Genomic DNA, 24,830 nt, shown 5'->3' on the forward strand with positions numbered 1-24,830 from the left:
CTTAATGCGGTGACTATATTATCTATGTTAAACGCCTTTTTAGTCAACCGATATGATAGGCCACTACATAAACCCAAATGAGTACAGCAATAACGACTATGATGGGTTTCGGAGAAAATGTTGAGGGTGTTTCATGTAATTGTTAAATTCAAATAGCATAAAGATGATATAGTGCAATGCATGTACAGACCGGGTTATCATATACGTTGATGAGGAATGTAACAATCTAAATAAGGAAAAGGGTTAAAGGTTGGGACATGACATATAGAACTACAGTTAGGAACATAACGGGTATAATAGAATTTTTATAAGTGGTTCTTGTAGTTAGCCTAGTGGAATTCATAAACATGTAGTATTGATAATCAGAACTAGAAAGTGTTAAATCAATGTTGAATCTAATATGGAACCCCTGAAAACAACACACATATTCATAGTAGTATATGGTCATTTGAAGCTATTAAATATATATTATCCCTAAAATTCATGAGATGGGTTCATATGAAACCTATTACATACATGGAAAGAAGCATCAAAAACATGGCAAACTATCCAGCAAAATAATTGAACTCGCTGCAATTTCTGAGGTGAAGTTTGATAAAACAAGATCAAAATAGAAACCAATAAAAAGAAAGTAACAAGTTCCAAAGTCGCACGAACAGATTTAGAAAACTTAAACATTCTCACCAGGAAGAGTTTCAGAAAAATCTCTTAATCGCATCATAGTTTGCAATAGAATCATCTAGAAGACGGACATGAGCTAATCACAATTATATTTCACTTAAATCCAAGGATTTGATTCTTTTACCATCATTTGTTTTGAAGTAATCGCTTTCTTTGCGCTTTTGTATCCAGGTAGATTTTTTGAAGTTTTCAGTGGTCCAAGGATAAATTACGAAATCCTTCTAAGGATTTTGACCTGACAGTTTAGTGGCATGTAAACTCCTACAATCAACACACTAAAGTTCCCTGGGAATGTTACCATTAGAAAACAAAAAATAAATATAAATAATAGGCTTGACAAGTCTCACATTGCAGTACTGATGCTTCAAGCAAGAATCTGTTGATGATTACAGGCAATAAGAGCAGAGCGTAAGAATGTTCGAACGAACGAGATGGACAGTGGAACGAGAAATGATTTTGATACAGTTAAACAAGAATGAGTACAATAAAATAATCACTGGTACAATTCGTTATAATAATAATTGTTTCCATTACACCAATCGCGTTCTCATCGAGAAAAGCAGGTCACTACAAATCAATAAAAATATGAATCAATAAGGTGATTATGTAAAAATCAAGTTATAAAAACAAACGATAAATTGGATAGTAGCATATAGCTGTGTCCAAGCAATACTGGTAGTTACTAAAATGAAAATGAGCTCTACGCTACACCGGATGTTAGAGCCAGTTGGAATAAACAAAGTCTCATCTAACAAAATATGATGAAGGTAGATTAGTAAGAACGATATGGAAATACAATGACAATAATAAAATGGTTTAATTGTCAGAAATGAATATAAATGCTTACCAACTGCAATATTACAATCGGGAGAGATTGTAAACCATACGCTTCAAATTGACTGATAATAACACATACTGTTGAGAATTAGTAAGTAGTATAGTATAATGAACAACGAAAGAACGAACAAAGAAAAATGTGAACATAAAATAGGTTGGGGAAACTGTAATTTTATGGACGAACCAATGAAATTAAAGTTAGGAAGTCTTAGATTATGGAGCGAAATTCATTTATACATATAGTTAAATAGCATTTTGACATTATAGTTGATATCAGTTCATGATGAAAACCCTAAATTTAATTCTTGATCCTAACTTCCAACTGTAAATCCTAATCTTGATTCCTCACATTGATTTACAAGTTTTCACTTGACCCTCGTAACTACGTGGACATTTTCCAGGTTACTTAAGTGAAACTCAAAGGTCGTTCATAAATTATAGTTTCACCGTTTACCGTTACTGTAGCTCGTATTGTCATACCATATCTATCTTCCAACAATCTGTTTTTTAAATTCACTTAGTATTGTTTGTTTGAATCTTCCCATCGATGTGTTTGGACTGCAACTGGTCAGTCTCTGATTGATATATGTGCATACTGTGCGTATTGCCTCGATATAGCCTTAATTCACAAGCATGGTAAGCAGAGATGGATAGTGGCTAGCAGTTTGAAGCGAATAGTACTGGGTTCGAGTCCCAGAGTGAACACCAACTCTAAGATGCAGGTACATCCACCTGACGAGTCCCAAATAGGACGAAACGCGCGTCCTGGATTCCACTGCTATCCACTATCCATCTCTGCTTAATCAGTTTTTTTTTCAAATTATCTAGTTTCACCATTTAGTTTTGATACACAGAATACCTCTTTTGTATATTAAGCACAAATAATAATTTCCTAGTATTTCACATTAATCAATCTTCGAAAGTGTTATCAAAAATAAATAGGTTAGTAGCCTAGTTTTCCATTATACATATTAGAGAGCATTATCATTATGATCGTCTAATTGAGTTTTCTCATAAAGTAATAATACGGAAACCTCAGAACTAAGATTGGGAATCTTGTCATGTATCATTTGGGGAAACTATGAGTAGCAGTGATTTTAGATTTGATAACGAATTATTATCAATTTATACACTGATAACAATTAATGGTAACTAAATAAATGTGTAGTCTCAGACTCTCTAGTAGTTGACATTTACAAAATTACACCTAAGTCACTACTTCACTTTAATTAGTTTGGCTGTATAGGTTTATCAGTAAGGGGTTGAAAACCTAAAAACACTGGTCGGGCGTTTCGTCCTAGTATAGGACTTCTCAACTGTGTATGTCCACAATCCCGTATACAGGATTCAAATCCAGAACCTTGAGTCTCGAGCACAAACACTTAACTTCTAAACCAATAAACCGGCATCCAACGGTGTTATAAGTGTTTACTCTGTAATGCTTCAGATATCACTAGTTAATTATATTTTATTTTCATAGTTGAAAGCATGATTCAATTGAATCTAGACCACCATCGAAAACCTGGAAGCACTGGATGGCCGTTTCGTCCTATCGTGGGACTCCTCAGCAATGTACATCCACGATCTCGCCTCACAAGATTCCAACTTAGGACCTATCAGTCTCGCGCGCGAACACTTAACCGATAGACCACTGAGCTGGCCGGCATCTAACGGTGTTAATGTGTAACTTCAACCAATCCACGAAGTTTGAGAGACCGTTCACCAAACTCCTTTCTGATTATATTTTATTATAAAACATTAAAATACTAAATGTTACATTATATACTTCTGTAAACTATTTCTAACTTGAATTCATTTAGTATTGTTTGTTTGAATCTTCCCATTGATGTGTTAGGACTACAACTGGTCAGTCTCTAATTGGCATATGTACATACTATGTGTATAGCCTCGATATAGCCTTAATTCACAAGCATTGTAAACAAAGATAGATTGTGGCTAGCAGTGAAATCCAGTTTGACGCGCGTTGCTAACTTGTACAATTTTTATGTTATCATCATTCAGTCTATTGATAAATATAATCAAATAGAAAAGTATTGATTTTCCAAAGGGGTTATTTCGGGTGAATTTACAAATTAACCATCCATTTATATCTATACAGTTTCAATAATATACATATGTATATAGAGTAGGTTATTTTCAGGTCATACATAACTAATAATGTGACCTGAAAGTCGTAGGTTAGATATTACGGAACTCTACAAATCATTATCAATATACACTTTACTATATACATATTATAGTAATAATCTATCTATACTAAGAATCAAATAGGAATTATAAAGAATGAATGTAATATCCCAAAACTGCTTATCTTAATGTGTATGTGGGTGTGTGTGTGTGTGTTGAATAAGTAAGTGTATGACAACTGTTTCTACTGATGTGAAAAAAACAAAACACAAATATTACTCTCTTCTACGTAGATACGTTGTTTTTTTGGGGGGAAGGGGGGGGTATAGATGTGTTGATCTGAACAACAACAAAAAAAAGTAAACGAATGAATACTCAGTCATAATTTAGATAAACTAGTTCAGGTTAAATAAGGACACGACAAAATTCAAACGACCTAGTGATTTTTTAAAATATTTTTTAACAATAGTAAAACAATAATGATAATGATTTATTATTTATTTAACGAAATGATCATTTCTTTTCTAATATGATATCAACTCATTGAAGACATTAGTGAATGATTGTTCAATTTCGTGGATGCCGGCCACCTCCGTGGTCTAGTGGTTCAGCGCTTGCGCGCGAGACTGATAGGTCCTGGGTTGGAATCTCGCGAGGCGGGATCGTGGATTCGCACTGCTGAGGAGTCCCACAATGGGATGAAACGGCCGTCCAGTGCTTCCAGGTTTTTGATGGTGGTCTAGCTTGAATTGACTCATGATTTCAACTACATGAAATCATAAATACTTTAGTAGATTTATCTTAAAAACAATTTATTTGGCATCTTTAAATTATTCTTATATATTTTGATTAGTTTGTAGATGGCGTCAAGTCACGATTGACCATGATCACCACTACATGAAGATTAGATTCTAGGTATCGACGTATATCCCTCGGTAGGCCAAATATCAGAAGGCCGTTGACGGTTGAAATAAGATATATTTGTTGATGATCTCGTGGTATTGAAAGAATATCGAGACGTGTCAAAGTTTACGGGCGGAACGGACGAGTGTAGGGGAGTTCGTGCAAGGTCACAGGCAACGGAAGGAAAAGTGTGTTTGGTACAGTTAGACAAACAAGTGCAGTAAAACAATCACTGGTACAATTGGTTGCAATAATAATTGTTTCCATTATATCTCGTCATAAAAGTAGGTCACTACAAGTTTATAACCTTTTCTAGGGATAGATTGGTCATCAGTTTTGTGTGATCCTGATGATTTTAAGGAAATAAAACTATGAAAGAGTATTTTGGTTATTTAAGTGAATTCACATTGAGATGTTTGAAAGCTCTGATTACTAAACGGTAGTATATATGATCTAATGCAGATGTGAATGCGAGGATCAGCAAAGCAAGAGAAATATGTCTACAATTGAAGAACATCTGAAACTCAATACAAATCTCTGTCAACTAATACTAAAATCAGAATTTTCAAAACAAATGTCAAGACAGTTCTACTGTATGGGGTGGAAGCTTGGAGGATTATGACAGCCATCATCCAGAAGACATAAGTGTTTATTAACAGTTGTCTACGCAAAATACTTCGGATCCGTTGGCCAGACACTATCAGCAACAACCTACTGTGGGAAAGGACAAACCAGATTGCAGTGGAGGAAGATATCAGGAAGAAGCGCTGGAAGTGGATAGGGCACACATTGAGGAAAACACTCAACTAAGTCACAAGACAAGCCCTTACATGGAATCCTCAAGGCCAGAGGAGGAGAGGAAGACCAAAGAACACATTACACTGAGAAATGGAGACAGACACGAGAAGAGTGAACAACAATTCGATAGAACTAGAAAGGAGAGCTTAGTACAGAATGGGTTAGAGAATGCTGGTCGGCGACCTATGCTCCATGGGAGGGGGTAACAGACATAAGGAAGTAATTAAGTAAGTAAGTAAGTGCACATGAACCTGAGTATCCTATCAAAATGAACAGTGAATAAAAATAAACTGGTCATCGGCTACTGCAAGTCTACAACAATTGACTAGTAAATTATTCCTTTAGATTAAATAGCTGTAGAAGGTTCCCTAGAAAAAAGTACCTGCATGTATTTGGAAGCCCAAGCAGCATTATACCTCTCACATAAAGTGTGACAGAGAAATAAAAAAAATGACGCAATCCTCTCAGGAGTTTCATTTTCAGAGTTATTAAAGAAACATAAGAGATAGTTCGTGAACTAAGAAATCCAGAAGATAAATTAGGATTATGGTTGATAAGTCAATTTTTATGTATAATAAAACTGTATTTCATCAATGTAATATGTATCAGCTGGTTTCTAAATTGATTTATTGTATTCCAGTGATAAATCAGACAAGTCAGGATTGAAACAGATGCCAACAATCCATATTGGTTGATCATTAACTAGTATAGTCAGTATAGTGAAGTTGATAATGTAGATCATTGTACTCTGACAGATTAATTTAAAGGAATTATGTTTACTGTATGAAATGTTGGTCATTATTATGTATTTATTTATTTAAATACATAAATATTGGTACAAGGAAGCACCAGATACATATGCACCATACAAATCTCATTCGATTTGCGTGAGGGCTGTGATACTGCCAAGGTGCCCAAACTGAAGCAGGTGGATTTCTTAGGGGGCCACATGTCGAGCCTTCGACCTAAAGGTCTGATCCACAAGGCAGTGGAGCATCGTGAGGAGATGCAGTCTCAGTGACCAACGATTGATTCATACACCATTTGTTCCTTCAGGATACTGGAGCCCATGTGCACCATTGGTTTGGAATCAGGTTTTTCCAACTCCCCTAGGTGGACTTTCCGTGTTCACCAACCCGGTTAAAGGGCGAGACATTCTCTTTTCGTCCTCTGAATTTCGTAAACAACGGTAGTGCCACGAGAGGGCAATGAGTAGGACTTCCCTGGCAGAGGAGTTTGATGATATACATCATCAGTATTCGGTAATATTTTTTAGTAAGGATAGTAGGTTAATGATGAAAACTAACTTTGAAATTACAAGAAGATACAAAATAACTTCATATTTTCTGGAAGTTTTCAACATTGAATTGAAATATGTGTCTATTGTTAACTCCTAGAGTCATGAAGTTCCCTCATCGTGAAACTGCAACCAGTAATATCAGTTTCATTATCATTCTTTTGGATTTCGGAATCATTTTACTCTCCGATATCTACTGAGAGGAGTACCGTTTAAACAACGTATTTTTGTCCAGAAACACGGATCACCATTGTCGTAGTTAACTAGTTCGGTATAATTTGTCCAATAAAAATGAGTGGTATACCTTCTTTCAAAAACTCATGAACTCATCATGGATGGTATTGGAGACAATACGATTAAGAAATCTATTTTCTTCAAATGAACCGAACACATCAGTGAAGGAAGTGAAGATTCAGAGAACAGTACAAAATCAGGAAGGTTATCAAACTTCTACGTTGATGAGCAAATCAAACTTGAGAGGTCTCGTTAGTTTTCTGATCTCCTAATCACTTTCCTAATGAATATTGACAAACTCTGAAAGTGAGGTTATTAAATTTGAGCAAAAAAATTATTATCAGAAGGGGTTTTTTGTGGAGATTTAGTATTTTCATAGTTGAAAGCGTGAGTCAATTGAAGCTAGACCACCAGGGAAAACCTGAAAGCACTGGTTGCTCAACTTTGTGGATTGGTTGGAGTTAGACATTTACACCGTTGGATGCCGGTCAGCTCAGTGGTCTAGAGGCTAAGTGCTCTGGCGCGAGACCGGTAGGTCCTGGGTTCGAATCTCGCGAGGCGAGATCGTGGATGCGCACTGCTGAGGTGTCCCACAATAGGACGAGTTGGCCGTCCGGTGCTTCCAGGTTTTCCCTGGTGGTCTATCTTCAGTTGACTCACGCTTTCAACAAAAAATTAAGCAAAACATTTAGGTTGTGAGAATTGTTAGTAAAAATTACCCAAATGTTAGTGGTACATGAGTAAAAACTATAAGTTACTGAATCATTGTTCTGAAGGTATAAATCTCAGTTGAAATTACAAAGCAGAGAATTAATAATAACCAGTAAAATGAAAAGATAATTGAAGATCATAATTTCTGAAAACTTCCAATAATATCAGAAGGAATCATTAGTCAATTGGAGCTAGACCACCATGGAAAACCCCAAAGCACTGGACCGCCGTTTCGTTCTATTATGGGACTCCTCAGCAGTGCGCATCCACGATCTTGCCTCTCGAGATTCAAACCCAGGACCAACCAGTCTCGCGCCGAAGCACTTAACCACTAGACCACTGAGCTGGCTGGCATCCAACGATGTTAATGTCTAACCTCAATCTACACAAAACCCCTTCTGAATACCAAAAGGGTGTTTTTGGTGATTTCAGTAATTTTATAGTTGAGATCATGAGTTAATTGGTCAATGGGATGAAATGGCCATCCAGTACTTTCAAGTTTTCCATCGTGGTCTAGCTTCCATTGACTTATGATCTCAACTATAAAATTACTTCCAATAATGTTTTAAATGATAAAAATGTATTTGGGATAGGTATCTTTTGGGAAAGAACAAAACTGATTTAACCCAAAGTCTATGAAGTCAGGTTTCGATGACCTCATTTTGTAAATATGCTAAATGGATTATTTAATTAATGACATGTGACTTTTAAGTTCTAGTTATTCTTCAGTCAATTCTCTTGATCAGTTTATCATTACTGATCATGGTGTATTTCTCAATAGTTTTGAGAATAAATCACGTAAAAATGATGGTGTGTGTGTTACATGTAATGTTAAGAATCTGTAGTGCAATGCTTCTTTAATCTTTCACCTCCATAACCGTTATAATACAAATTTCAACGGTGCATGAAATCAGCATCACATACCTGGGAAGCATCATTGATAAACAAGGAGGAGCGGATGCAGATGTAAAGGCGAGGATTGGCAAAGCAAGGGAAGCATTTCTGCAATTGGAGAACATATGGAACTCAAAACAACTCTCAACCAATATCGAAGTGAGAATCTTTAATACGAACGTCAAGACAGTCCTACTGTACGGAGCTGAAACATGGAGAGCTACTACATCCATCGTCTAGAAGGTGCAAGTATTTATAAACAGTTGTTTACGAAGGATATTCAACATTCACTGACCCAATACTATCAGCAATAGCTTTGTGTGGGAGAGAACAAACCAGCTTCCAGCTCAAGAGGAAATTAGGAAAAGACGTTGGAAGTGGATCGGACATACGTTAAGGAAATCAACAATGTGCATTACAAGGCATTCCCTAACTTGGAATGGTGAAGGGAAGCGGAAAAGAGGAAGGCCAAATAACACATTACGTCGGGAAATAGAAGCAGATATGAAAAGGATGAATAACAACTGGAAAGAACTGGAAAGGAAGGCTGACGACAGAGTTGGATGGAGAATGCTGGTGGGCGGCCTATGCTCCTCGACGAGAGGTAACAGGCGTAAGTAAGTAAGTATGAAAACAGAAGGCAAAGAGAAGCTGCAACTGCAGTTTATTATCAAATGACGCTTGCCACAAAGCTACAAGCACATGAGTAGGTATCAGCGAGTAAGCACCAGCAACTTCATAGGCGAATTTATAGTCGAATTGTATAAGGGCGCAGCAAAACAAAGCAAAAGCTAATAATAGGATTTGAGTGCATACATATATGGGGAGGGGGGGTGAGTCATCGAATGATATTTAAGCAATCAACGTTTTGGTTAGAGTCTGTCATTTACTCTAGTGATCATAACAGTACAAAGAAATATGCAAATTGAAATTTACTTAGTATTGTTTGTTTGGATCTTCCCATTGATGTGTTTTAGGACTGCAACTGGTCAGACTCTAATTGGCATATGTGCATACTGTGCGTATTGCCTCGATATAGCCTAAATTCACAAGCATGGATGAATGGATAGTGGCTAGCAGTGGAATACAGTTTTTCACGCGTTTAGTCCTATTTGAGACTCGTCAGATGGATGTACCTGCATCTCAAACTTGTTGATGTTCACTCTGGAACTCGAACTCAGTACCTAGTACTCGATATTGTTTTCTTGTATCTTCCTATTGTTGTTTAGGTCTGTAATGGATCAGTCCCTTATTGGCATATGTGCATCCTATATGAATTGCTTAGATATTACCTTAAGTCACAAGCTTTATAATCAAAGATGTTTGTTTAATATCATTCCAAATGATTTTGGTGAACCTACATTTATGATAAATAGAGGTTAAACTGAAGTTTAATTTTCTACATGACCATAGTAACTATTTTCTGTATTAAACATTTTAATTTACTGAATGAATATGAAGTAGAATCCAAAAGATTTGATCAAAGATATCAGTTGTTGATGTACATATACAAACAAATTAAGTGATGTTACACCATTTAGGTATGTAAGTAATGAAGATGGTAATGTAGAGTAATACACGTGGAGACATGCACGCACACATGCACATACACATTGATGGACATATAATTGGAGGACGATAATGCACACACATACACACTTACAAATACATACACACTGACATGATCTGAATTCATTTTAAAAAGGGTAAGGAAGAAAAAGAAAAATAAACGAAGATGAAGATGAAGAATAAGAAGAACAAGAAAGAGATTAACAATGATTCCATCATTGAGATAGATCTGAAAAAATGATTTCAAGGTCGGTCAGATGATGGTTGATGATGATCGCATGAATTTTCTTTGTTCTTTTAAAAGGAGGAGGAGGAAGAAGAAAAATGAAACAACAACATACTAACAAAATTGACAAAGAAATTAAATCAGAATAGTTACATCAATTTGATGTTAGATTATTTGAATGAATGAAATGAACTTTTAACTTATTAAGAAAATTTTAAAACGAAAAATATTGACAAATTACCAGATGGTTTATTGTTATGATAAAAGGTTAATCATGTTTATCGTGAGACTGATAGGTCCTGGGTTCGAATCTTGCAGGGTGGGATCATGAGTGCGCACTAATGAGGAGTCCTACACTAAGATGAAACGACCGTTCAGTGCTTCCAGGTTTACCATGGTGGTGACTCATGGTTTCAACTATAATCATGTTGTGTTAAAGTTAAAAAGGAGAAAATGAATGAATTGACTAGTAAAATTATATTGAAGAAGAATATTATAAAGATGAGTGTAATTTTGGAAATTACTGATATTTTCATAGTTGAAATCATGAGTCAATTGAAGCTAGACCACTAAGGAAAACCTGGTAGCACTGGACGGACGTTTCGTCCTAATATGGGACTACTCAGCAGTGCGCATCCACGATCTCGCCTCGCCAGATTCGAACCTAGGAGCTACCAGTCTCGCGCCAGAGCGCTTGACCGATAGACCACTCAGTCAGCATCCAGGTTTCTCATGGTGGTCTAGCTTCAATTGACTCATGATTTCAACTATGAAAATAATGAAATCTCCACAAAACCCCTTCTAATTATTGATATCTGGAATCGATATACACCAGATAATTATTGAAAATCTAGAAGCATTGGACGTTCGTTTCGCTCTAATATAGGACTCTTCAGTAATGAGCATTTACGATCCCGAAACTTGAAGTGAAACTAGAGACATTCTGTCTTGCATGTGAGCGCTTAATCTTTGGACCGCTAATCCGGGGTCTAATAGTGTACAAGTTTAAGTCCGATCAATCTTCCATACTGTGTGACCATCTTCCATTGTTTTCGGTGGATAACTTTCTTACACTCGACTTGGTTAGGGATTAGTTCAGTTAGAAGATAGTGTTTTTTTTTCATAGTTCCAAAAATATTAAAAAAACTGGGAGTATTAGACAGTTCTTTCATCTTTTTCATCAATAATCATGCTCAGATCTTCCGATCTTCCAACTGGGTTTATAATTTTAGATTACTGATTAACGATCCAGTTATATATATTTCCCATATCAGACAATTTAATGTATTTAGCGGCCGTTAAAAAAAACTATCATTGATCATTGTCAACAATGATGATCTTAAGGGATCAGGAAAGATATACAAATTTGTATATTTATCTGGGAATGAAACGTGGATTAACTTTATACCCTTTTCAAACCAGCTACTTTTGAGTACTTGTTCTTCATAATTCAGAAAGTTACTTAAAATATACTTTCTATAAAGTTTTGTAATTAACATTTGATTTTAAGCAAACTGACAATGAACAAGTTCAGCAGTATTTGAACCCGTAGGACCTTCAGTATGATCAGCTATTAATATGTAAAGGCGAGGATTGGTAAAGCAACAACAGCATTCCTACAATTGAAGAACATATGGAACTCAAAACCACTGTGTCAACCAATATGAAAGTCACAATCTTCAATACCAACGTCAGTCATTACTGTCCTACAGTACAGAGTTGGAACGAGAAGAAATACTACAACCATCACCAAAACTGTACAAGTATTTATAAATAATTGTCTATACGAGATTCTCAATTTCCGTTGAACGAATACCATCAGTAACAACTTACTGTTGGGGAGAACAAACAAGTGCCATCTGAAGATGAAGTTAGGAAATGACGTTGAAAGTGAATAAGACATACATTATGTAAATCATCAAACTACATCATGAGACAAGCTCTAAATTGCAATCCTGAATGGAAACGTAAAAGAGGAAGAACAAATAACACACTGCACCGAGGATTGGAAACAGATATGAAAATGATGAATAGCAAGTGGAAAGAACTGGAAAGTATTGTCCTGAACAGATTTGGATGTAGAGTGCTGGTGGATGGTCTATGCTCCTCCATGAGGGGTAACAGGCGTAAGTAATAATATAACAATGCATGATTGCTTCATCCTAATCTGAGACTCACCAGCAATACTCATCTACTAAGTATCACTTATAAAATCAGATCTATACTAATCAGATTTTGAAATGAACTCAACATCATATAAATAGTAAAATAGAGTCATATGATTTACATTTTTAAACTTCAGTCATAATGTGATCTAAACTGAAGGTGACTTGGATATCGTAGTATCAAACAGTATAATCGACTACTCACAAGACTATTTATTTTTAGGAATTATTTACCTCTTAAATCCTTTATCCAGTATAACCATAAAGCGTCTGTTTGATTATCAGTTTTGTGTTAGCGTTTTAAGTCAAAGGATTACAAAAGGAACCATCCTCATCCCCGGAAATACATGTAGTTATATTTATTTAAAAATGTGTAACTTGTAAATTTATCCTCATTCCACAAGTAAGTGGCTTTCTGAACTCAGTAGCTCAGTGGATAATGCGTTAGACACTTAAAGTAGAAAGGTACTGGAGTCTAGTCCTTATGTGAACATAAACACTGTGATATAAAGACGTCCAACTGACGAATCCTGAAGATAATGAAACTCAAGTCCGATGATCCACTGCCATTAAGCATCCAGCTTACTAAAATATTCTATTTCCTTTTCGTTTTTTTTTCACATAAACTATTCTTAATTCATGTATCACGTGGAAAAACTACATTCACACACTTATGTCCACACAGAATATGGAAGAATCTATACGTGTTTTCTCATTGAGATTATACTGTGTAGATATTCAATTTTAAGATTTTTTAAGTGAGCTGTAGGGAATAAAGCGATGAAATATTTTCATTGATAAATCCCAGTGTAATAAATCTTCTTCCAGCCCGTATTACTTCAGATGAATGTAATCTGTGACGTTAACTATGAAATAGAGGCTACAACTCGATTTAAAGATTATTATTGTTGTTGAGATCAAGAGCCGACCAGCCTCATACCGCGATTTAGAATCTGGAAACATTAGATGGCCGTTTCGTCCTACTGTGAAACTCCTCAGTAGTTCACATAGACGATTCCGCACTAAGGGATTCTAACCGAGAACCTTCAGTCTCGCGCGAAATCTTAACCTCTAAACCACTTAGACTGGATCCAACAATCTTAATGTTTAACGTCAATCAATCCGCTATATTGAGCAACCATCATCCATTGTCTTCGATTGTCTAGTGCTTCAAGATTTTCAGTGGTGGTTAACATAAATCGGTTCATGATCTGTGACATTGGAGTTTTTCGTACATTTTTTTCTTTTTATTTGTTTTTTTGAAAAAAAGACGAGAGTTAAATATAGTGGAATTTAAGGATCATAAATATATGGTGAACTGGAAAATAGTTCCAAGATCTTGATTAGCAGACAATCCCAACCGTTAAATATGGGTGGAAGATACTGATTGTTATTAGATAATTAGATTTTATCACACACTGATCTGAATAAGATCACTAATGAACACTAAGAAGTACTAGAAAATCATTCCATACTACTGTGGGATCACTGCAGAGTGTTCATCCACGACTCTACTGAAGATATAACACAATGTCCTCAGGTATTGTGACAAAAACTTGAACTTTAGATCAGTAATTTATTACCCGATGGTATGCATGCAAGCGAAGCCGAAAGTCCTAGGTATGATACGTCAGGTACCAGATTAGTTACTAAAATCAATAAGAATTCAATAACTCAAACTCGCTAAATTTGGTTCTTTTAATTTATACCGTGAAAACTTCTAAAATGTGATTAATTAACAAGATGGTTTTGAGTTCTAGCTGTTAAACGAGTTAACTATCGAATCGATGTAACCTAAATTGATAAATGAATGAAAATTAATGATATTCTGAGATATATTAAGTGAGAATAGGGGAATTGTGGAGATTGTAGTAATTTTAATGGTTGAATTCATGAGTTTATCTAAACCAGACCATTATTGAAAACCAAAACTGTACAAGTATTTATAAATAATTGTCTACACTAGATACACTAGATGTCCGTTGATCGAATACCATCAACAACTGCTTTCATACTGTGTGAGAGAACAAACCAGTTTCCATCTGAAGATGAAGTTAGGAAATGACGTTGGAAGTGAAGAGGACATACATTATGCAAATCATCAAACTACATAATGAGACAAGTTCTAACTCTGAATCCTGAACGGGGACTTAAAAGAGGAAGAACAAATAACACACTGCACCAATAATAGGAAACAGACATGAAAATGATGAATAGCAAGTGGAAAGAACTGGAAAGTATTGTCCTGAACAGAGTTGGATGTAGAGTGCTGGTGGATGGTCTATACTCCTCCATGAGGGGTAACAGACGTAAGTAATCTTATCACGAATTGAATGAAATTTGAAATGTGAAGGTTGAACTCTGACTTAGTAGCCTGGTGATGTCATAGTGAATTTGAAATATTAACCATGTGATTTTTATCAGTGAATTATCATGGATATGGATTGCCAAGTGTTTTCAAATAACGTAAAACACTTCTTTAATACTTCTAAATTTTCAGCGGTTCTCCAGTAAATATCACTTCACTATAATGATAACTTCACCATAAGACGAGAAGGTTTTGAGTTCGATCCCAATGAGTTGCTATACAAGCTCATAGCTGATAAGTTTCACACTAGAATGAGACAGTTTTTCTGTGATTCCCGATTTTTTAAGTCATGTCTTAATATAAACAACTTTTAACAATGAGACTATTTCAACCCCCTCTCTCAGTACGAATCTGAGGAGAGAAAAAGTCTTATCTCAAACTTACTATAGTTTAGATCATGAGTCATTTAAAGCTTGACCACCATGGAAAACCTGGAATCACTAGATGGCCGTTTTGTCCTATTATGGGACTCCTCAATAGTGCACATCCACGATCCCGCCTCGCGAAATTCAAACCCAGGACCTATCAGTCTCGCACTCGACCGCTTAACCTCTGAAACCACTAAGCTGGCCGACATCCAACCGTGGTAATGTCGACAAAAACCCCTTCGAATTTATTACACATTATCATATACAATCAGGACTCAGTGGCCGAGTGGATAACGTGATTGCGTTTGAAGCGAAAGGTACTGGGTTCGAATCCCAGAGTGAACATCAACTCTGAGATGAAGGTACATCCAATTGACGAGTCCCAAATAGAACGAAACGTGCGTCAAACTGTATTCCACTTCTAGCCACTATCCATCTTTGCTTACAATATCAAACTTTGTATAAAATTTATTCAAAATTTTTATTATAATAGAACTAAGGTCATACCTATTCTATTGATTGATCACTATTGACCCCTATTTGACCCCTTTATAAATTTTAAAAAAAAACGAATTAACCAATAAGAGTAAAACTTTTTCCAAATGAAATCATCATTCAAAGAAATGGTTATGGAAATAAAAAAATTTTTTTCGTTTCATTAAAAAGAAATAAGTAGTAGATAGATAGATCCATAAATTTTTTTTTCTATTTTTTAAACCGCACATTTAAATGAGTTTTATAAATATATGAACCAATCAACAATTAGTTATATCTAACCACCTATCTCTCTCCCTCCCTCTCTCCTCCCTCTCTCTCTCTCTCTATATATATATATATATATATATATATATCACTTTTTTGAAGTTAGGTCATGACCTGATTCTAGCCATGAAAACAGTCTTCACTTATTTCAGTAGTATTAAAACATGTCCAAAACTAATCATAATATATAAACCTTATTACTACTATTACTATTATTACTATTATTATTATTATTACTTAATCATCATGATCATCATTAATATGTTTATTGTATAGTAGTAATAGTAATAGTAACATTATACAAACATACCCTTCATTGACTTGATCAATCTAATTGTGTAGTTTTACATTTTGAAGGGAAATGAACTACAATGAAAATATGTATATATATCTATATGAATAAGTTAAAAGAACTACTCTCTTAGTAACAAATTGTCTAATGATAATGATATGAATCTACCGATTACTACAAACTTAACAAATATATGGTCATCAGTTACTACGACAAATTTATCTCAGTTACCTGTACAACAACAACAACAACAACAACAACATCAACAAACAACGGATATGCAACAACCATTTATTGGAAATTATAATAATAGTAATCCTCCAGTTACTGAATTAGTAAATTTAATATCAACACCATCATCATCTTCTTCATTGTCAGCTTCTTCTTCGTCATCATCTTCATCGTCTTCATCATCGTCATCGTCATCATCATCATCAGGTCGAAGAATTAATGATTCACAATCATATTGGAATGGAATTACTTTACTTAGAGAAACAATACCTAGTTATTATTCAAATTCAATTGGATCATCAATATTATGTCCTATTATTAATCCATCTATTGTTTCACAATCATCAATTAATAATTGTACAATGAATTATTCAAATGTACCAAATTCATTACATGGATCTTCTTCATCATCATCTTCATCAGGAAATGTATCAAGTACTACAGGGAATGGAACTACTAAAGTTCCAAGACAACGTAAAAGTAAGTTAATAGATTAATTTCTTTTGGTGTATGTACATGATCAATAAATTGATGTTATGTATGTCAAATCTTTTTTAGTGCTGATCAGATTCAATTAATCAAACTGCAATGTTTTCATTAGTCTAATTAATTCGATATTGTATTCATTATGTTCAAATGTAAAGTTATGATTAGAGATAGTCAACAAGATACTCCTCCTGACCTAGGTTTCATGTTATTTAGCACTTGTCAATAAGGTGTACCTGTCATATTTGGGGGAACTGATATTATCTGACGGATTCGACCCCATATCACTCAGTTTCAGTCAGAGATGTAACCACTCAGCTACCATACAATTACAATGAACTTCCTTTGATGCATGCACAAATTTCTGAACTGTGTGAACTGTATACTAACATAAAAATATCATACTCTAGGATGGTATTGTAGACCATCAGGGACCGATGATCTGTTCGATATTCAGTGACCCAACTCTTGGATGATTTGGCTAGGGCTTAGCGAGATTTCACTGCCCCTACAGTATACTATCATTTACCAAATTGAATTTGTTGAAATTTATTTAAATTATCCAGATAAAGCATCAGAATATTAAAAACCAGAGATTAATAGTTATTTACTATTGTTTACTTTAATCTTCCCATTGGTGTTTCGTCAGTCAGTCAGTCAGCTACCACGTAGAACCAGGCACACATATGCATCAGTCCAAGTTGTCATATCTCGTTAACACAACAAGATGAACACCGAATTCATAGAAGTAGTTTAGGACTGCAACTGATCAGTCCCGTATTGGCTTATGTACATACTGTGCGTATGGCCTCAGTATTACATTCATTCAGAAGTATGATAAGTAAAGATTGATAATGGCTAGCAGTGGGATTACACAAGCAAGTGTCTATCAGCACTTCATAGGTAATTGGATAACGCGATGACGCTTGAAGCGAACGGTACTGGGTTCGAGTCCAAGAGTGAACATCACTTCTCAGATACAGGTACATTCATTTGACGAGCCCCAAATAGGACGAAACGCGACTCAAACTGGATTCCACTTATAGTCCCTATCTATCTTTACCCAGAGATTAAGAATTTCATAAATACTTTCTTTAAAGCTTGAGTTTCGAAAAGATAACAAAACGGCCTTTAGACGTCAACTATATATAAAAAGATGGTTGATTTTAGAATATGATATTCATCGTACTTAGACCTAATATCCCCTGTAAAGCACTTGTAAATAAATTCATTATCTCTAAGATATTTCTCTGTATAACGAAATTGGAGAATTATTTTTCTAAAAACGTGTTTTGAGTAACACCAATAGTACCAGATGAAGAAATAATTGTATTCGGTTATCTGCCTTTGTTATCTATCAGTCAGCTACAACGTAGGACTAGACACAAACATTAATCGATCCAAGTTGTCATACCTCATTAACACAACAAGATTATCACTAAATTCATGGACGTAGTTAATTCAATGGAAGTGAAAACCATCCTCATACCTTTCACAGTACTCAAGACCATTATATTCAAATAATCAATTTCCCTAACAGCTTTTTGTTATCTTCGATGAGATAGTAAATCTTCACAAAAGTCAGGCAGCTAGGATATGTATTATATATTACAAAATATTGCTTACCCTAACAACAAATATTGTTTGATGTGGGAGTAGGTTGTTGTTGGTAAGTTAAGGTTTAGTCAAATCAATACATTTCATCAGTTCATAAAGTCACTGACAATTGGAATAAGTCATGTTGATAAGTGTAGACTATACAGTTGGGGATCTTTATGATTATCGAAATCAATAGTTAGGAACTTTGAATGATATATATTTAAAACGTTTACAATATCTCAAGTGCATCTAATCTTTGTGTTCTACGAAATCCTGGTATTCGAAATTCCTCATAAATCTTTTTTTTTTGTTTATATTTCACTGATTTGTATTTTTTCTTTCCGAGTCATATCTTTGATACTTAATCTTTCCTAATACTTCTGATACTGTTACTACTGACGCTTTCCTTTCTCTGTGTTAATGGGCCATGGTGACTTGAACAGATGTACATCAGTGTATATAAATCCATTAAACAACAACAACTGCGGATTATAGCTAAGTTTATGTAATCTCAAATTTGTATTTATTACTATGTGGTTTCTTAATGTTCATACAATATTGATGATGATGATGATGATGATGATGATTTGGATGATGATGACGATGATGATGGAGAAAGTAAATCACTCGGACAAATAACTAAGCAGTCATACTTGACAAAGATATTGAGAAAAAATTGTTTTTAGTGGAGTTTTGTTCACTGAGTGGAATGGTTTGATCAGTTCAGAGAAAAAAAACCCACCAAAATCATCTACATAAGCTGCAAATCTTCTCAAGCATATTAGAAACGTTTATTTATTTATTTATTTATTTATTTATTTAAACACATAAATATTGGTACAAGGAAGTACCAGATACATATGCGCCACACGAATCTCACTCGATTTGCGTGAGGGCTGTGATACTGCCCGGGTGCCCAAACCGAAGCAAGTGGTTTTCATAGGGGGTCACACACGGAGCCTATGACCTAAAGGTCTGATCCACAAGGCAGTGGAGATGCAGTCCCATGTTAGCCGGTGACCAACAATTGGTTCATATGCCATTTGTTCCCTCAGGATACTGGAGTCAGCCCATTTGCACCATTGGTTTGGGATCAGGGTTTTCTGACTCCCCTAGATGGACTCTCTGTGTGTCCAGCAACCCGGTTAAATCACCGGACACTAGCCTTTCGTCCTCTGAATTTCGTAAACAACAGTAATGCCACGAGAAGACAGTGAGTGGGACTTCTCTGTCAGAGGCTATATACGCGTGACCGTGTGAGAGCATTTGGAGAGAGAGAGCGGAGTCTCCTCATTGTCGGCCGTACCAAGGCGTTTGGAGGCATATTAGAAACAATTGTGAAATAATGAAGAAAAAAATGTCTAAAGTGAATTAATCCGAAACAAAGCATTTATTTATCCAAGTATTATGCAATCATGTTTAAAATGTTAGAAAGATTGATAGAAACACAACTTGAGAGTAAACTTAAAAGCAAGTTTCCCTTTGTATAACTAATTCCATATTATATTTAATAATTTAAACAATAGTAGGAAACCAATCCCTTTGTCTTGCCTCTAGTTATATGTACAAATTTACATAGGTTAGTTTAAACACATGCATCTACATGCTTTATTGTATAGATTCCAGCGAACTGTCATCTTTAGTGAGCAAATAATAATTCTAGTTCAACTATACGCTACTTATTGGAGATTTAAAATGAATTAGATATGTGATATGTGCTACTGATGTCAACAGATATAAGTAGTATGTATCATCAATCGATAGTGAAATATCTGGAGGCAGAAGGTTAAAAAGAGCAAAGAAAAGAGAACGAGTACAAAGAGTGATTGGTATGGAAACGAGGGAATAGTCAAGTCTGAGACAATTGATTGACATTTTGTAAATGAATAATTTACTGTATGCTTCTCAGATTATACCAAAAAATTCTGTAATATTATGTTTAAATGCATTTGGCTGTTCTCACTGGCTTCCTCGTCCACTATAGATATAACAAACTCAATTTAAATAATCAATTCAGAGTATGATTTTACTTTCTTGAGATATCAGTAAGGCGCGTAAACCATTTGTATTTAAATAAATATTCAACGGTGAACATTAAAATGTCGTGGCAAAATAAATAAACAATAATTAGAGTGAAGATTGACAGTGGCTAGCAGTGGAATCCAGGACGCGCGCTTTGTCCTATTTGGGACTCGTCAGCTGGATGTACCTGCATCCCAAACTTGTTGATGTTCACTCTGGGGCTCGAACCCAGTACCTTTCACTTAAAACACCATACACGTTATTTACTTAGATAATGAGAGAACATCAACTCAGAGATGCAGGTACATCCAACTGACGAGTGCCAAATAGGACGAAACGTGCTTCCTCGATTCCACTGCTAGCCACTATCCATCTTTGCTTATAATGCTTGTAAATTAAGGCTATATCGAGGCAATACGCACAGTACGCATATACGCTAATAAGAGACTGATCAATTGCAGTCCTAACACATCGATGGGAAGATTCAAACAAACAATACCAAGTGAATTCAATAATTAGAGTGCATTGAGTATAAGTTAAATGAAATCTATTTCTGTATGCTCTCAGAAATTCCCTTTATCATGAGATATAATGAAAATTTAAGGTATATTCAAATATTAACATTAAAATTCCGACTATTTATTATGTTGAGATCAGGAATAGATCGATGTAAGAGCACCATTAAAAGCCTGGAGTTACTAGATGGCTTCTTCTTCCTAGTATGGAACTCATCATTACGCGATCAAGATCCCGCACAGGAGATTCGGACCCAGAGCCTTCGGTCTCGTGTACGAATGCTTAACCTCTAGACCACTGAGCTGGTATTCAACGGTGTTAATGTCTAACTTCAAACAATTCACAACCTGATACTGTTATTTGTTGTTTATTTGTGATTAATAATCTTGATGTGAATATATGTCTATGATTAAGTAATGTCTCCTTGAAGATTAAAGATTAATACCTACTTCTTTGAACACAAAGTCTTCAAGCATAAAACGCGATTCATTGATCAAACCATATTCATACCACACTTTTTTATGCGAAACTCGATGATATGGGTTATATATAAAAAAAAAATTAGGTAGAAAGACCCCTTTAACCAAATAACTGAAAGATTATTACGTTCTAATAACTAAGAATCATTCACTCAACTTATGACATCCGCTACTAGGTAAACTGGTAATTCAACTCTCTAGAACCAAGTCGCACATTCGAAGTCCATCTCGTTTACTTTATTTTCGTCAATCAGCTATTATCACTAGTTCTAATATACCAAGTGTGACTGGAAGTCAAGCACACAATTTTGTACGTGATGAATTTCAAAACAACTAACCTCAGTTCAAATGATATAATTTAGTACTCGTCTCGGACGAATGTTCATCAGAGAATTTAATAAGAATAACGTGAGACTGATTATCTACCTTTAGAAATTTAAGAAAATTATTTGATCAGCTCATTAGTGACTTATTTCAAGATGTTCTCGCAGTCCTATTGGAATGTTGTTAAATGTAGAGCTCAGATACGTTGGAAATGAAACATATGCTACCAGTGGTATTAGATAATCACCACATTGACTTAAGTTAGAATTACACAATCAAACGCCAACCCGGTTTTAATAGTTAAGCGTTTACCGCGAGACGTAAAGGCTCTGGATTCTATCCCTGATAAGGTTGTGGGCGCGTACTGTCAAGGAGTCCCATACAAAGAAGAAACAGATGTTCAGTGCTTCCTGTAACGAATAAAACCTATAAAAATATATCTGGTGAAGGGGTTTATGAAGACTAGTTCAATGTAAAGAAAGTTTTCATAATGTACTGACTTCAGATAGAGAGCTAGTTCTGCTTGGATTTCGATGAGTGTCCAGTTGATACCATAGTTGACTAGTAAAGAGATATTTTTACACTCATTCCGATTCCAAAATTTCACAGTAGCGATTGTATACTGTCTCCACAATAATAATCATATTAAACGACTGTTTTCAACAATAACTTATGGAATAAAATAATAAAAGAAGAGAAAATAAACGAACATTTTATTAGCAAATATGGATAGTGGCTAACAGTGGAATAGTTCTTCTCGCGTTTCGTCCTATTGTGGGACTCCTCAACAGTGCGCATCCACCATCCCGCCTCGCGAGATTCGAACTCAGGACCTATCAGTCTCGCACGCGAGCGCTTAACATCTAGACCACTGAGCTGGTCGGCATCTAACGGTGTTGATGTCTAACTTCAACTAATCCACGAAACTGAACAACCACTCACCAATGTCTTCAGTAAGTTGATATCTCCCTACAGACCTGGTTGAACTCCACTGGTTACTGCTTCTCACTAGAACTCCAGAAAATAGCTCATGGAGCCAGTCACTAGTGAGCATATGATCATTATCAGAGAGGGGTTTTGTTGAGATTTCAGTAATTTTATATAGTTGAAATCATTATTCTGATAGTGAAAAAAATTTGTTCAGAAATTTCATATATATCAACTCTAATGAAATTCGGTTACATAACACAATCGAAATAAATTCAATATTGAATTTTAAACTAGAAAGATTATTAAAGCAGAATTAACTCATGATCTCAACTATTAAAATTACTATAATATCCATAAAAACCCTTCTGATATTAATCAACATATGCTCAGTAGTGACTGGCTTCAAGATGTATTTCCTGGAGTTCTAGTAAGAAGTAGTGACTAGTGGAGTTCAACCAGGTCTGTTGTGCGATAGTAACTCACTGAAGACAATGATGGATGGTTGCTCAATTTCATGGATTGGTTGAAGTTAGATATTAACACAGTCGGACACTGACTTAGTGGTCTCGAGGTTAAGTGTCCGCGTGCGAGACCGATAGTTCCTAGGTCGGAATCCCACGTGTGGGATCGTGGATGCGCATTGCTGTGGGGGTCTTATACGAGTGCAAAACAGCCGTCCAGTGCCTCCAGGTTTTCCATGGTGGTCTGGCTTCAATTGACTCATGAATTCAACTGTTAAATTATATTCTATGTTGAAGAATACAATTTAGTGATAATATCATGAACTAATTGATTTTAGAATTAAATTAACACAAATTAGTAATTGATTAGAAGTTTGTGCTAATGTGTATGGGTGTACTATTTAGTTGTATGAAATGAAGTAGAATGAAAATGATTTAAAAACGTGCACGCCTATGATTGAATATTAATTTTCATAGTTGAAAGCGTGAGCCAATTGAAGCTAGACCACCATGGAAAACCTGGAAGCACTGGACGGCCGTTTCGTCCTATTATGGGACTCCTCAGCAGTGCACATCCACGATCAATACTAAATCTCCACAAAACCCCCTTCTGATAATGAATATTAATCATTTAACCTCTTCTACTAAAGGGGGTTGTGGAGTTTGTCGAGTTTTCATTGGTTTACATCAGATGGTTAGTTAGTCTGACAACAACCGAAAATCAAGAAACACTCGAGAGTTGTTACACCTTAACATGAAATTTATTAGTAATGGGCCATTATCGCTTAACCTGTTTACGACTAAGCCGATACTCAATAGTGATTTTCGGAGTTCTAGTTGGAAGCATTGACCAGTTGAGTCTAACCATTTTATGTGCAGTGCAGTTAGCCATACGTGGCATTAGAAGATGGTTACGTAATAATGCTCATTGGATTAAACTAATGTTCTCACAGTGAAACCTGAAGGTCATGGCTGCAATTTCCGTTGCTCATGGATGTTCACTGCTGAGGTATCCCATATTAAAAAATGGATTGTTTAGTGCCTACCAATTTTCAATGGCTATCTAACTGAGATCACTCCATAATGTGACCTATGAAACTTTGACTCTTAAACGAGAAATCGATAATTTTGAGTACGCACAAACTTGAATCCGAATTCATTTAACATAATTCAACTAGACAGATGAATAATATAATTAAATAGGATAAAAGATATGACTCAAAGATTTAAATACCATCATATATATGGTTATTGTGTTGTAATTGTTTTTAGTCAGAAATTATATATCGAATCAGTCAGTCAGCTACAACGTAGGACCAGACACATATATGCCCGACTGTTGCTGCTACCTTGAAGTAGTGGTCGGACTTTCCTATCGTGATAAATCAATCGAGCTATACTGGCTGGAACAATCGTTCCTCAAGGTCCTACCATGCCAGACAGGTCGGTTGAAGAGCGGTAAGACTAAAAGCAGCAAACCCAAGGTCCGAGGGGCAAAGTCGTACTGCTGACTGTACAGAGGTGTGACA

General features: G+C 35.5%; 1 protein-coding gene and 1 non-coding gene across 2 annotated transcripts in view; both read left to right on the forward strand.

Annotated features, from left to right (window-relative positions):
• The first annotated feature begins 15,474 nt into the window (after nt 1–15,474).
• Smp_tRNA_00137_Gln_TTG.1.1 lies at nt 15,475–15,541 on the forward strand. Its single transcript has one exon. It is a non-coding gene (tRNA).
• Nucleotides 15,542–16,293: 752 nt separating this feature from the next.
• The window catches only part of Smp_134490 (putative thyroid hormone receptor), a 36,529-nt gene continuing 27,992 nt past the window's right edge, over nt 16,294–24,830 (forward strand). The window contains exon 1 of the mRNA XM_018798739.1: nt 16,294–16,964. Coding sequence (XP_018653651.1) covers nt 16,412–16,964 — 553 coding nt within the window. The 5' untranslated portion in view covers nt 16,294–16,411. The remainder of the gene's footprint in view (nt 16,965–24,830) is intronic.

Source organism: Schistosoma mansoni, chromosome 7 (assembly GCF_000237925.1).
Source record: "Schistosoma mansoni strain Puerto Rico chromosome 7, complete genome".
Taxonomy (NCBI): Eukaryota; Metazoa; Platyhelminthes; class Trematoda; order Strigeidida; family Schistosomatidae; genus Schistosoma; species Schistosoma mansoni.